The sequence below is a fragment of the Ambystoma mexicanum genome, chromosome 3q (genome assembly GCF_040938575.1).
Source record: "Ambystoma mexicanum isolate Mex_15411 chromosome 3q, UKY_AmexF1_1, whole genome shotgun sequence".
In the NCBI taxonomy this organism is placed as follows: Eukaryota; Metazoa; Chordata; class Amphibia; order Caudata; family Ambystomatidae; genus Ambystoma; species Ambystoma mexicanum.
The window spans coordinates 1,046,453,897-1,046,466,442 of record NC_090926.1 but is presented as its reverse complement, the minus strand read 5'-3'; the positions used below and the strand labels follow the sequence as shown (position 1 = coordinate 1,046,466,442).

The 12,546-nt window shown below is 44.6% G+C and overlaps 1 protein-coding gene across 1 annotated transcript in view; it reads right to left on the bottom strand.

Annotated features, from left to right (window-relative positions):
* Window positions 1–12,546, bottom strand: part of DNAH17 (dynein axonemal heavy chain 17) — an 8,024,690-nt gene that overhangs the window by 5,016,665 nt on the left and 2,995,479 nt on the right. Inside the window, exons 23-24 of the mRNA XM_069655242.1 lie at window positions 9,858–9,944; window positions 1,116–1,268 (exon numbers count right to left, since the gene is read on the bottom strand). Of these exons, the coding sequence (XP_069511343.1) occupies window positions 1,116–1,268; window positions 9,858–9,944 (240 nt within the window). The remainder of the gene's footprint in view (window positions 1–1,115; window positions 1,269–9,857; window positions 9,945–12,546) is intronic.

Genomic DNA, 12,546 nt, shown 5'->3' with positions numbered 1-12,546 from the left:
GCCTGGGTCGTACCTTTACCACCATGGCGTAAACTATGTTTACGCCATGGTGGTTGGTGGACTTACCGCCCCATTCCGAGGTTGGCGGGGCGGTAAGTCCCCAATCCCCATTTACCCTTCCCCATTCCCATTTTTGCCCCATAGGGCATAATGGGAGTGGGGAAGGCGTTAATTACGCCACCGTAAATTACGGTGGCGTAATTAACAACAAGGTCCCTTAGCGCCATGGATTTTAACACCTGCTAAAAGCAGGTGTTAAATCCTCCATGGCGCTAAGGGACCTCGGAATCAGGCGGTAAGGGTCGGCGCTGTTTACGCCGCCGTAAACCCCTTACCGCCTGGGTCCTAATGAGGCCCACAAACATTACTTGTACTATCCGTTTCAAGTTTGCATTGATGTTCAAGGAATAAAACAAGCCTTGTAAAATGTGCCCCTTGGCAGCGGATGATACTCTTATTTGGAGCAGCATCCATACTATGGAACGTTGAAGCATTAATGATGAGTGGCATATGTTGTGGGGAGATTGGTACTCATGGAGAACTTGAGCGATATATATTATATTCCAAACAAAACACTTTTTATTTCAATTTCTTTATTACATTTTTGCAAGTAACCATCAATTAAAACATTCCTTTTATATAGTATATACAAAGGCCTTTCCCAATCCCCAACCTCACACCTTCCAAACACATTCCCAGATCAGGGATACAATATGTTCATATTTTTACATATAATTAAGTTTGAATTCCACACATGGCTACCATACCACATCTATTCTTACATTTGCACTGTTTAAAATCTGAATCCTCATGGCGGTCTTTCATCAGAGGGGTAAAATAATCCATTCAACAGTGTCATCCATTTCGTTTAATTTGGCATGTCTGTTGTAACATATATGGACTCAATTCTAATTAATATTGCTAGTTGGGCATTTTCCCATTTGTCCAGCTCCCCTGGGCAATCTAAAGTCTGGGACCAGCAGTATTATACCACGCCATGGCTATCTATCTTTTGGCTAACAATGTAGCCAGGTCAAAGATTTTGTTCAATTGTGTTTTTGCGTTAGGTATGGGCGACAATCCCATTAAACAAACGAAACAACCCTAGCACTTACCAGGACAATCATATCCCACAGTTCTTTAAGTAAAACAGTTTCCTTGTGAGTTTGCTTTAGTTGTTTAAAATCTCCAATATTGACTTCAAACAAACTCGCTGATTTGGACAATTCTGCTATTTCCTTCTCCAGAGCATGAATACTTTTGTAAACCTGGAAAAAAGAGTAAAAAGAATAATACAAAGCAATATTAATGTTAGTCTTTTGTATATAACTAGGTATATGTCAATTGTGTGCGCATTGTTCACCAAAAGGGCTCCAACTTCAATAAATCTCACAATAATGCCAGTGGAAGAACAATGATTTTTTTCGGGTCAGACTTTCTACACAGAGCCATTCATTGTGAGCATATACCCCATGATCGAAAGGAGAAGATATTCTGTTATGTACTAGTAAATGTAGATAAAAAAAAGTCCTGGACAAGCTTCCTTAAAACAGGCTTGTGGGCTTCTCAAAATTCCCACTGGAAGTTAGAGTAGACACACAGATAGTGACAAGTCAGTTTTGCTGCTGTGACATTTGCTCTTATCTCGAAAAGGAGTTTGAGAACCAGTGGTTTCATAGAGACGTTCAGAGAACTTGAATCTTAGCAAAAGGTTCAAACCACCCATCTTTAAAGAGCTTGCATGATGCCCTGTGTCGTGTGAGCAGCTCATCCAGTCCTGGTATTCACTTTGTATCCTGGGAATTGCCGTCTTGTATATATAAGGGGTTGGGGCACAATTACACTTGCCAGAAGGCAAAACAAAATCAAGACTGGGTGGGCTCTTAGTACTTACATCCAAGAAATTAAAAGCCCTATGGTAAAGGGAAAATATACTTTTTTAAATTTTATGAAAGCCACACAAGCACCTTTCAAAATGACGTACAAGCTCAGAGAAGGGGTAGACAGAAAGGCCCTCATCACGAGTTGGCTTGTAGCCCTTAAATACGGCGGTAACAGTATTACCGCCGAGCTTTCTGGCCGTTTTCAGCAGTTTTCAGTGCTATTATCGCTCCCAGGCCATTAGGCCTCCTATGGACCCAATGGGAAATGCGGATTAACTGCCCCCGCAACTCGTGATCCGGCGCAAAGGGGGCCAGACCGAGTTGTGGTAACGCTATTACTGTTAGAGCAGTATCCTGGCAGTATTAGCGCCGGAATACCGCCCAATTCGTGGGGCCTGATTATGAGTTTTGTGGTATTTGCTTCAAAAATAGTGCAAAACAATAATCCCATTACTGCATGCGATAAGCATACCGTACATTTTCGTGTCCCCTTGTCATACGGACCCAAAAGTTATTCACTATTTTGGAATCCCATAGCACCTCACTGGGTATTTTGAATTACTTCACTCAGTAATGCTTTTATGTGACGTAATTACCACCACACAAGGCAGAGAGCAAGAGTAGCAAGTGTGAAATTCGTGATTGACATAGTGGTAATTTTACCACTACCGCCAAACTCATAATGAGGCCCCTGCAGCAAGTATAGCAAATTCATTCAACAATTAATTGCACAGAAAAAAGCAGAAGTTGATTCAGGGAGCTTTGTGATAGAAAGATGGAAGGCTGAGTGTACCTGCCACAGGCTTCCTTGATCCTGCGGCAGGCACATCAACTCACTGAACCATCTCATGCAACTGTAATACATGTTCTAGCACTGGCGTCATTTTGTATCTGGTGTTTGTATTTGGAACAGCAGTTTACAATATCTATTCGTCAATGAGCCCAAAACAACAAAGATGTGTCCTGAACAGGTTTAAACACACATTTTTTCAACATATATCCGAACAATTCTTTGATGTTCTCTGTCAGTGGAACATGTGCTTCTGTTCTTAGGAGTTTGCAGAAAGTTGCTAAGCTTACTAGACATGAATGATTAACACAAGGAAATGCATCTTCGTCAGGTCATCTAATTTTTGAAAAAACACAAAAATGAAGCAAGATGGAATATGAGATTTGTAAAAAATGTCCTATATTTAACCCTATGCTTGAATCATAATAGAATTGAACTGATTGGGAAGCTTTTTGTGCCCCTTATGACACTATCAGAAGTCGAAACCATCATCATACTATATAATAGCAGGCCAGAGGTGTGTTTGTCTGAAGCCGTTTTGCCACTTTGCCTGTTATCACCGCTAGAGGGAGCGGTTGCCTTATGTATACAACAATAAGACTTCAAGTTAATTTCCAGACAATGAAGCACTAGTTCTCTAACAAAATAAATTACTTTTTTTAAATGTACTTATGTATTATGTAAATATGAACTGTAGTATTTCTTGGTATGTATCATTTATATGATATGATAAGTCATTTATAACGGGTCTGTACACAAATGATTCTAGCCACAACAAGACAAGGAAGGGTAGACAGAGGGAGGACAAAACAAACGATCTTACTAGGCCATGTCTCATTCAGATTGTGCAAGATGCGAGGGGGAGGGAAGAGGACAAGTGCCAAGAGGATGAGGGTGTTGAACAGTGGCAAGACATGGTAAGTGCTGCCAGATGCGTTAAGTGCTGTCAGGGGGTGGCTCAAATAAGTGCAGAGAGGCAGTGGAAGTGGGTGGGAGGCCCGGAAGTATTTTCGTGTGCGGCAATGATAAGAAAGCAAAATGTGGTTGATGAATACTGCACAAGAGCATTGGTGACTTGTATTACTCAACATAGAAGAACTATAGGGCAATTACCTGCATGCTATAGGCCATTGGCTCACAACTACTATGAAGGAATAAATAGAATGGGTGGAATGGAAGCAGGAAAGTATGATGCCCTTTACCTTTACCTTAGTGTCACTTCTGACATTGAAGCACTTGCTGAATGGTGGAGACATGATGCCATCTGACACTTTTTCTGTGAGAATTGTCGAGAGTGTGTGGTGTGGGTTATTTATGGCTACCTACGGGGCGTGGCAAGACTCGGTAGAAGATCTCTACCTCAGGATAGTGGTGTAAAGACTAGAGGGGGCGATCTGCACTCATGCCCTCTATAGGGCAGAGTAGAAGCACAGAGCACCTCAGTCAAGGTTCTCTATGTGGTATCAATGGAGGAGCAACCAAGGCTTAAGCTCTCAAGAGGTGATGCAGGTTGCTTCTTAACTACAGTGTAGTCCCCAGGCCCACACAAAGGAATGTCCACACACTATGTTTGATAACACTGTTCTTTATCTAAATGAGGTTCAAAAGATATACACAATCAATAATACACTTTGTGCTTTGGCAAATCTTATATGGTAAATATGTATAATATCTATGTGATACCACAGTTAACTTGACCTCTTTAAAATGCACCAACTGCTGACAGTTTCAATGGCATACAAGTCAAATAGCAATGTGAATCAACATCAGACATAGGAAGGAAGACAAGTTAGGTTAAGCAATGGCAGAATAGTACTTTAGTTACTAAGTCACAGTTCTGTTTGAGGACCCCCCCCACCTGGGCATCCTATAAATAAAGTGTATTAACAAGCCCAGTTCATATATGTGTAAAATAGTCTTGTTTCCTGCTAAAATATTCTACTACCCCAATGTACCTGAGTTTAGCAGAGTTTTTTCGACGGACCCCTCGTGGGTGAACTCCATTTAAAACAGGAGCCACAGGCGTCGATAGTCCTCAAAGAAATGTGAACACTGCTGTCGAGATAGCAGCATCGACCTTCGCTGGGCTCGTCGACGATTGGTCGTGGACTTCCTGTGCAGACAAGGCGAGCAGTGCACCTCACGGGCAAGAGATAGTTGCTGCAAAGATGACTCGATGCATAACGTAGGCCCAGCAGCGGGCGTCGGGGTCGACGATCAGGACTCGACCATGGCTGGCTTTTGGATCTTCATTTGTATTTGTAGACTTGGGGTACCAGGAGATCCACTGGCGGATTCTCCTCGGTTCATCAACGCTCTTGACTTCTCCGGTGGGACAAAGCTGTCAACGGTCATGGTAAGGGAATCCTTTGTTCCAAATGTCTTAGGCAAAGGTGGAGCGTTGCTGCTCCAGTCATCAGCAGCACAGCGTCAAGCTGTCCCTGCTTATGGGCAACACGACTCGGCGGGCTTCCAGCAGTGACGGCGGTACTCCGGACCCTGTTTGACGAGGATGGACTTCGATGTCCAGGTGCTTCACTGCAGGATTCTTTGGCGGACCCTGTCTGCGGTCGGCAGCCTCTTGGGACAGGATGCCTTGGTGAAGATTAGCTTTGGCACGATGTTCCTACGTAGCTCGGGAACAGGTCTCCTAGCCAGGTCATCTCTTGGATCAGTCCTTGACAGGCACAACAGCTTTTGGATGTCGACGACGGCAAGCAGCAACAAAACCTTCTTCTTCCAGCTGGGTTTCATGGTTAAGCAACATATTTCGACTTCAGCTTCTGAACAATTCTGGTGAGAGGTCCCGAGATATACTGTTCTGTCTCTCATGCACTCTGCTGAGACAAGCTGAGGCAGCCAATCATTCAAAAGGGCATTCATGCAGGCAGCCAATCAGGCTCATAGAAAATTCAGGCCATTCACATCCACCCAGACACTCATAACAAGGACTGTGGATTGGGGCAAGAACCCAGCCTTTCAGAACACCCATTTCAGGCAGGGCTGTCTCATTCTTTGTGTCACACACACAGATACCAGACACCCATAACATGAAGTGCATATCGGTCAAATACTCCATTCACCCAGGTCCCACCCCAAGGGTGTACCCACAACATGCAGTCACTGGGAAGGCACCAGCCAGTCTGGCCTGGACGACTTCCCCACAATACCATATATGGTTCTTCCACCCAACAGCCAGTCGGGGGAAGGGACAGAGTCAGGGCTTCCCATGACTTTTTGGGAAACAAGGTAACAGGTAATAGAAACCAAGAGGCCACAGGAGCCATCTTGTCTCCTATCAGGAATCGACTGATTCCTATGGCAGGGCCTGGGTATCCCAAAATGGAGGACACTCAGAGCACCTGTAAAATTCAGCATGGAGCTGCCACCAACCCATACCCTGCTCTGTGGGCCACACACAGGTGCCCAAAAACATACACTAAGGGTACAGAGTTGTACCCCCACCGATGGGTGCCATAAGGGTATCCCAAGGGTCTCTGTTCACCACAACCAAAACAGGAAGACCTGCACTTCCAGGAGAGTCCCACATGGACTCCTGTGCAGAAAACAACACAGAACACACATAAGGGAGTACAGGAGAAGGACATGGAGGCCCTGTCCCTCCAATGCAGTTTCAGCATCACAGTTGGCAGACCATAACAAGCCATATCACCTAATACACAACCTTCCAATATCTGCTGGGAATATCTACTGACATCTGTACTACCAGAGCTTAATTTGGCAGGGCGGGGATCGGTTAGGCTCTCGATACACTGGCGAAATGAACATGTTTCTTGAATGAGGAGACGTGCCAGACCAAGGCAGTGCTTATCGACAGGGGCAGAGGCCTTACCACCCCCCCCCAATTCCTGTGCTGAGGACAAGATCCATTCTGCCTATGACCTGTATGCTTGACAATTGAGTTGTTGAAAAATATTCAATTATCTCTCTAATGTATACACCACACTTGGTGAATTTATGTATATATGATGAATGTTATGTTTTATGTTTCTTTTCTCCTTCTGATATTTCTTTTTAATTTATGTAAAAAGTAACCTGAATTACAAAAAAATGTGTTCCATGTAATACATTTCTTGTGTGTACTCTAAGGATCTTTTCTTGGCTTTTTTCTCGTGACTTTCTTTTAAAGCACATACCCTACACTAACATGGAGATTCAACTTAAATAATTGACAGAAATTAGGACTGTCACCAGCGTGGGTACCTCATTTGGTTCCTTGTTTCAAACCCCTTTTCCCTGCATGCTCCCCATTTTCAACTTCAGGGGAGGTAGGGGAGCAACCCTTCATGCCAGAGCTATGGAAGGGACACTTCCCGCATTTCGAGCGGCCTTCTGGATGGGGGCATGATGAGCTACCAGTGGCCTGGAGGTATGGATGGTGAGGAGCGCTGCACTAGGCGACCCCTCTCAATTTGTAATCCTAGCTTTGTGCAGCAGTGAGAGCAGAGATGGTTGGGCAGCACTGAGGATACCCGCTTGCTTTCCCTTCCATGAGACCTGCACTAAAGACCTGATCCACTTCTGACTTCGGCAGCTGGGACGATATAGCCACATTCGGGGGGGGGACCCATTTAGAATGCCTTTCATTCCAGTGGGCAGCCCACCTTCCATTGGAGATGTAGTCCTGATGGTAGTCTTAGTGGTGCTTTGGAGGTAACAGCTGAAACTGGAGGGGCATGTTATGTAGCAGGAGCCTGACGTGGTGTAACAAAGTGAAGCAATTGACAACAATGCTGCCTTAACAGTATGACCCACTATAAACAGTGATATCACAGCATTTTCCAGTCACAGGAAAAGAGCTAGGAAACATACCGCTCTAGCGTTAGCCCACACTCTGGCTCTAGAGGGTGGGGTGGGGGCGGATCTTGACCTTCCGGACACCAAATTGGACTTGCAAAATCTGCTGGGAGAGATTAAAAGAGAGATCCAAGGTGGTTTGGCAAAGCACTCTGGAACAATTTATTGCTGGATAAACCAGTCAATGAAGCAGAGCAATGCGTTGAAGAAGTCATTACATCAGTGCATGATGCCAGATGTCACTCTCTTGAGAGCAAGCAAGAAGATGCGGAAAAACATCTAGAAAGAATAATATCAAACTGAGGGGGATTCCCCGATTTACTGTAGACAGTATCTAACGGCATATGACCAGGACTTGTTCTGATTCAAACATGGGCTGCGTGTGGGATCAGCCACGGAGCGTAAACACACTCACAAGCTTTGGAACACTAACGCTGTTCTCCCAGATTCGCCCACTGGTGTCATCACTCGCATGCATTTCTATGCAGTGAAGGACAAGATAATGGGCCTCATTACAAGTTTAGCAGTGCTGGAGAAAAGTGGATTTAATACGGTTATTGCCATTTTGTTTAATAGTAACTCAATGACCGCTTTTTTTTCCACACAGCGGGACTATACATTTGGAGACAAAGTGAAGAATTGGGAGGTTTTGGATTTCCAATTACAAGATTCACACCTCTGCCCGGCTGATGAGTGTAGACTGCAAGGCTGTAGGCTGCAAGTCAGTATCATCTTCAAATCCTCCTGCATCATCTACAAGGCTGTTTCTCTGAAGTCCCTGAGCTACCTTACTGAGAAACTCAGCATCTCGGGAGGCCCATGATCACCAGAAGAAAGGACACGCGCAGACTTGCAGAACTGCATAAACCGGAAAATTGGAGAATGATGTTTCAGCATTTTCTAAACCTTGTTTCCAGATACTAGAAACCGTCGCAATAGCTCAGGAAAGGCTTATAGAATGTTATATTTTAGCAAAAAGAAAACAATCATTTTTTAAAATAGCGGTTTGATTATGATAACACATTTTTCAGCCGTATGATTGGCAATTTAAATGAAATGGGCATAAGGTAAAGCTTTTGTAATAAATGGCTGTACATCCTTTTCTGTTACATATCCTCCCTGAGCATCATTGACCTGGATATGTTCTATCATAGCGACCATGTCTTCCTCCTCTTTATCCCTTTTACCATAAATGGTATCACCTAAAGTGGGATGAGAAAGAGGGACACATTTTGGCAAATCATTATATTCTTCATAGTTAATGCCCCAAGGATCTCCCACATGAGGTAATATTGTCTCCCACATGAGGTAATATTGTCTCCTGTAGAGATTGCAGAGATCTGAGAAAACTAGGCACACTTTGTTTTTCATGTCGTTTGGACTTTCTTGTTGAAGTAGACCGACCCAACAGTGAACATTCTTCTTTGAACTCACAGATCAATGTACTTAGGCTTGAATGAGTGGACACATCAGTCTGTTTAAGAGGCTGTTAATGCAATTGGAACTTTATCAATGTCATATCAGCATAAAGGTTTCATTTGATTGTTTTGCCTTCAGCAAGTGCTGTTTTAGGCTTGGTTTATTACTCAGCTTCAGCACATCTTTGGTCTTCGCTTTGACACCAAATTGTTCAGTGCTGAGCCCATCAAAATGAAGGCCCATGGCATAGAATCCTTCGACAATGAGCACTTTGACGCTTACATTTTGGGAAAGAGTCATCGATCATCACAAATTTAAAAGTAACTGCCATCACTGTAACTAAAACAGAAGTACATGTCATGGATGCGCTCCTTTCTGACATCTGCTAAGCAACAAGACCATGTGTCCTATAGATCGATACAATCTTTCTGGACGGATCTATAGTGGTTTATAAGTTGGTTGACTGCAGCTTATCACGAAAGGTCCCAGAACCCACAGCACCATACTTTTTCTTTTTTGAGGATGTCTCATCTAGATTGTGCAATTTAAACACCAATTTTCTATTTCTCTCTATCTTAGGTTTTAAAGGTAAAGCATTGGTAATGTTCACAACCATCCACATCGTGGGTAAACAGACAACATGGGCACTCTTCATATGGATCACCCATGTCAATGTACAGCTCCCCACAAGACACTCATTCTTTGAATAAAAGTTTCTGAAATAAAACTTTTCTCAGAGAGAAAGGATTTAGGTGGTTGCAGGTCTCCAGAATTGAAAACAGATGAGACCAAAGCAGAAGAGAAGGATAGTAAAAAACAGATATCAACATTAAGACTCAATTCAATTAAAAACCTTGTGTTTGCAACACATTGCTTAGGGGTACACATGCATGTCAGTTATAGTACAAAAGCATCAAAAATGTATTTCAGTCACCATGTGGTATTACCGAATTTAAGGCAGTATATGGATCTGGATGGTCATATGCCAATGGTGCTTTCTCTCTGAAAAGGTCTCTCAAATCCAGTTGTTTGAGCTGTAAAAAAAGGAAAAATCATTAGAAATATGGACGCTGTCTGGACAGGAAACAGTACATTTAAGTAATTAAGTAAACATTTTTCACAAATATGGCCACTGTACTTCTAGTCCAAAGTCCCTGTCCCTGCATACTTCTGCAAGAATGGGGCCACAGACTTAGCAAAGCATGCATGCACTTCCCCTTTTAATCTGCATGCAGAGATAGACTGCTTGCGCAGAAAAGGGCCTTCACATCCACACTCCTTCCCCTCTGCCCCTCTTCCCATCGAGAGGACCAGAATGGGGATAAGTTAGAACTAGGGCATACTGAAGATAGGGAACTTTGGACTATGAATACAGCAGTCACAACATTGAGTATCTTTTCCTTACTTTAACATCCTTTCCCCTTTGCCCCATACATTTGGAAGAGTACCATAAGAATCACTCTATCCCAGTGAGGAGGAACCTGTGCTGCTGATAGTCCTGAGTGCTGCCTGCCCCTAATTCTACATCAGCTCTGAAGCTGCTACCAAGGAAATGATGGCTGCATAAAGCTGAGGGAGAGACCTTGCCACCTTGCTAATTGCCACCCATGGAGCGTGTCTTTAAAATGCTACGGCTGTGATTTTTGCTCTTGTCAAATGGTTGCGTCCTGCAAGTGGAAATCTGCCTTGCAGTTCATAACAATGCAATCGGTACCGTTGGCGTCGACGGCTTCAGCGTCGACGTCGACAATGGTGTCAATGGCGGCGAAGGCCTAGACGAAGTCGATGAATCAATAGGCTCCTTCCACAGTTTTGGCACTGAGGGCCTCGAGGGTTCTGCAGGCTTCGAAGGCGTCTATGATCTCGAATGCTTGCCGTGTCTCGAGTGATCCTTGTCCATCCAAGGTCTCAAGGGCTCTCGATGGGAATCACGCTGTCCACTCGGACTCAAGGTCGCGTGAGTTTTGGGCCGAGACCACTCCTTGCCGGCTTCCACAGAAGGCATGGACGGAGCATTACCCTGCTTCTCAAAAATGTTTAGCATCTCTACACAGAATGCTTCCCACTCCGTGGGCGTCAACTTCTTGGAGGAGCATCTTACCCTTTCGGGGGTGCCACTGACGAGGACGAAGGCGACCAACGTCAACGACGAAGAATGGCTGGAGCCACTTCGGGACCTTCAGAGTTTATTATCATTCTTACGCCGATGAGAGAGATCTCTTGACTCAGTGGTCGAAGAATGATCAGGTCGGGTCTTACGGGGCTTGGATATCTTGCCTACCAGCAGCTTCCCTTTTCGGTCCTGCAAGGCCTTTCCTGGCATAGCTTGACACCAATACCATCACCTTGCACATACTCTACAGACCTCCAGGCCCCCTCCTCTCCTTTGACAAAGACATAGCCCTCCTCCCTTCGAGAGCCACAAAGCCATCATCTAGAATCATCATTCTAGGCGATTTTAACTTAGGCCTCCATGACAAATCTGACCCAAATGCCACAATCATTCAAAACACTATTGCTGCCCAAGGCTTCACGCAGCGCATAGACCAGGCCATCCATGACAAAGGCCGAATACTGGATTGGCTGGTGGACCTCAATGCGATGACTAATATAACATCCATCTCCCCTTGCCCCTGGTCACACCATAATGTCATCACATTTACCTTACCCAGTCCCCAAAGCTGTACCACACCTGGCACCAGCACCCCTCGCCAGAAATATCCGTAACATCAATAACACAAACATGCTCCCACTATTGAGACCAATTACAGAATACAACCACTTGCCTGGTAAACCAGCTGCTTTAGTAGACCTGTACAACACCACCATCCTTCAAGCCCTGGACAAAATTGCCCCACTCAGGCTCCGCAAACCAAAACCCAAAGCTCACCTTAATTCATGGTTTACTCCTAACCTTAAAGACCTAAGAACAAACAAACGGACTGCTGAATCCCATTGGAAAGATGTACCTACCAACACTAATAGAGAACTCTTCCTCAACTCGGCTAAAAAATAGAAACAAGCCATTCTCCAGGTAAAGAGTCTCACCTACAACGAGAGAATTGCTAACGCCAAATCAGGGACAAAAGTATTCTCTACAATCCTAAGAGAACTTGAGACCCCTACAAGCCCACTGTGTCACAAAGATGAAACCTGGTGCACCAACATTCAGAATGCACTTCTGGACAAATGGCCTCATCACGAGTTTCGCGGTAACCCTTAAATGTGGCGGTAACGCGATTATCGCCGCATTTAAAGGTCCGCCAAATCATGGCCTTGGCAGATTTACCCCGAGCACTGAGCTGGGGGCAAATCTGCTGCAAATAGCGCCAGACATTCCCCATTGGGCCCAATAGGGAATGGGAAATTCCCGAATGGGCCTGATGGGGAATGGGGACTTAATGCTTCGCCAAACCCGTGATCCAGTGCTAAGAGCTCTAGGGGGTTTGGCGGTAGGGCTAATAGCCCCGGCGGTAATACCGCTGGGTTTAGCGCCCAACTCATGATGAGGCCTAAAGTATGTATGTTACAACTAAAATAGACAACAAAAAAAGCAAACTAGTCACCCCAAACTCTTCCAGTATCCTTCACACCAATCTCCCACCTTGCCCTCCTTTCGAATTCAGACCGATCTCC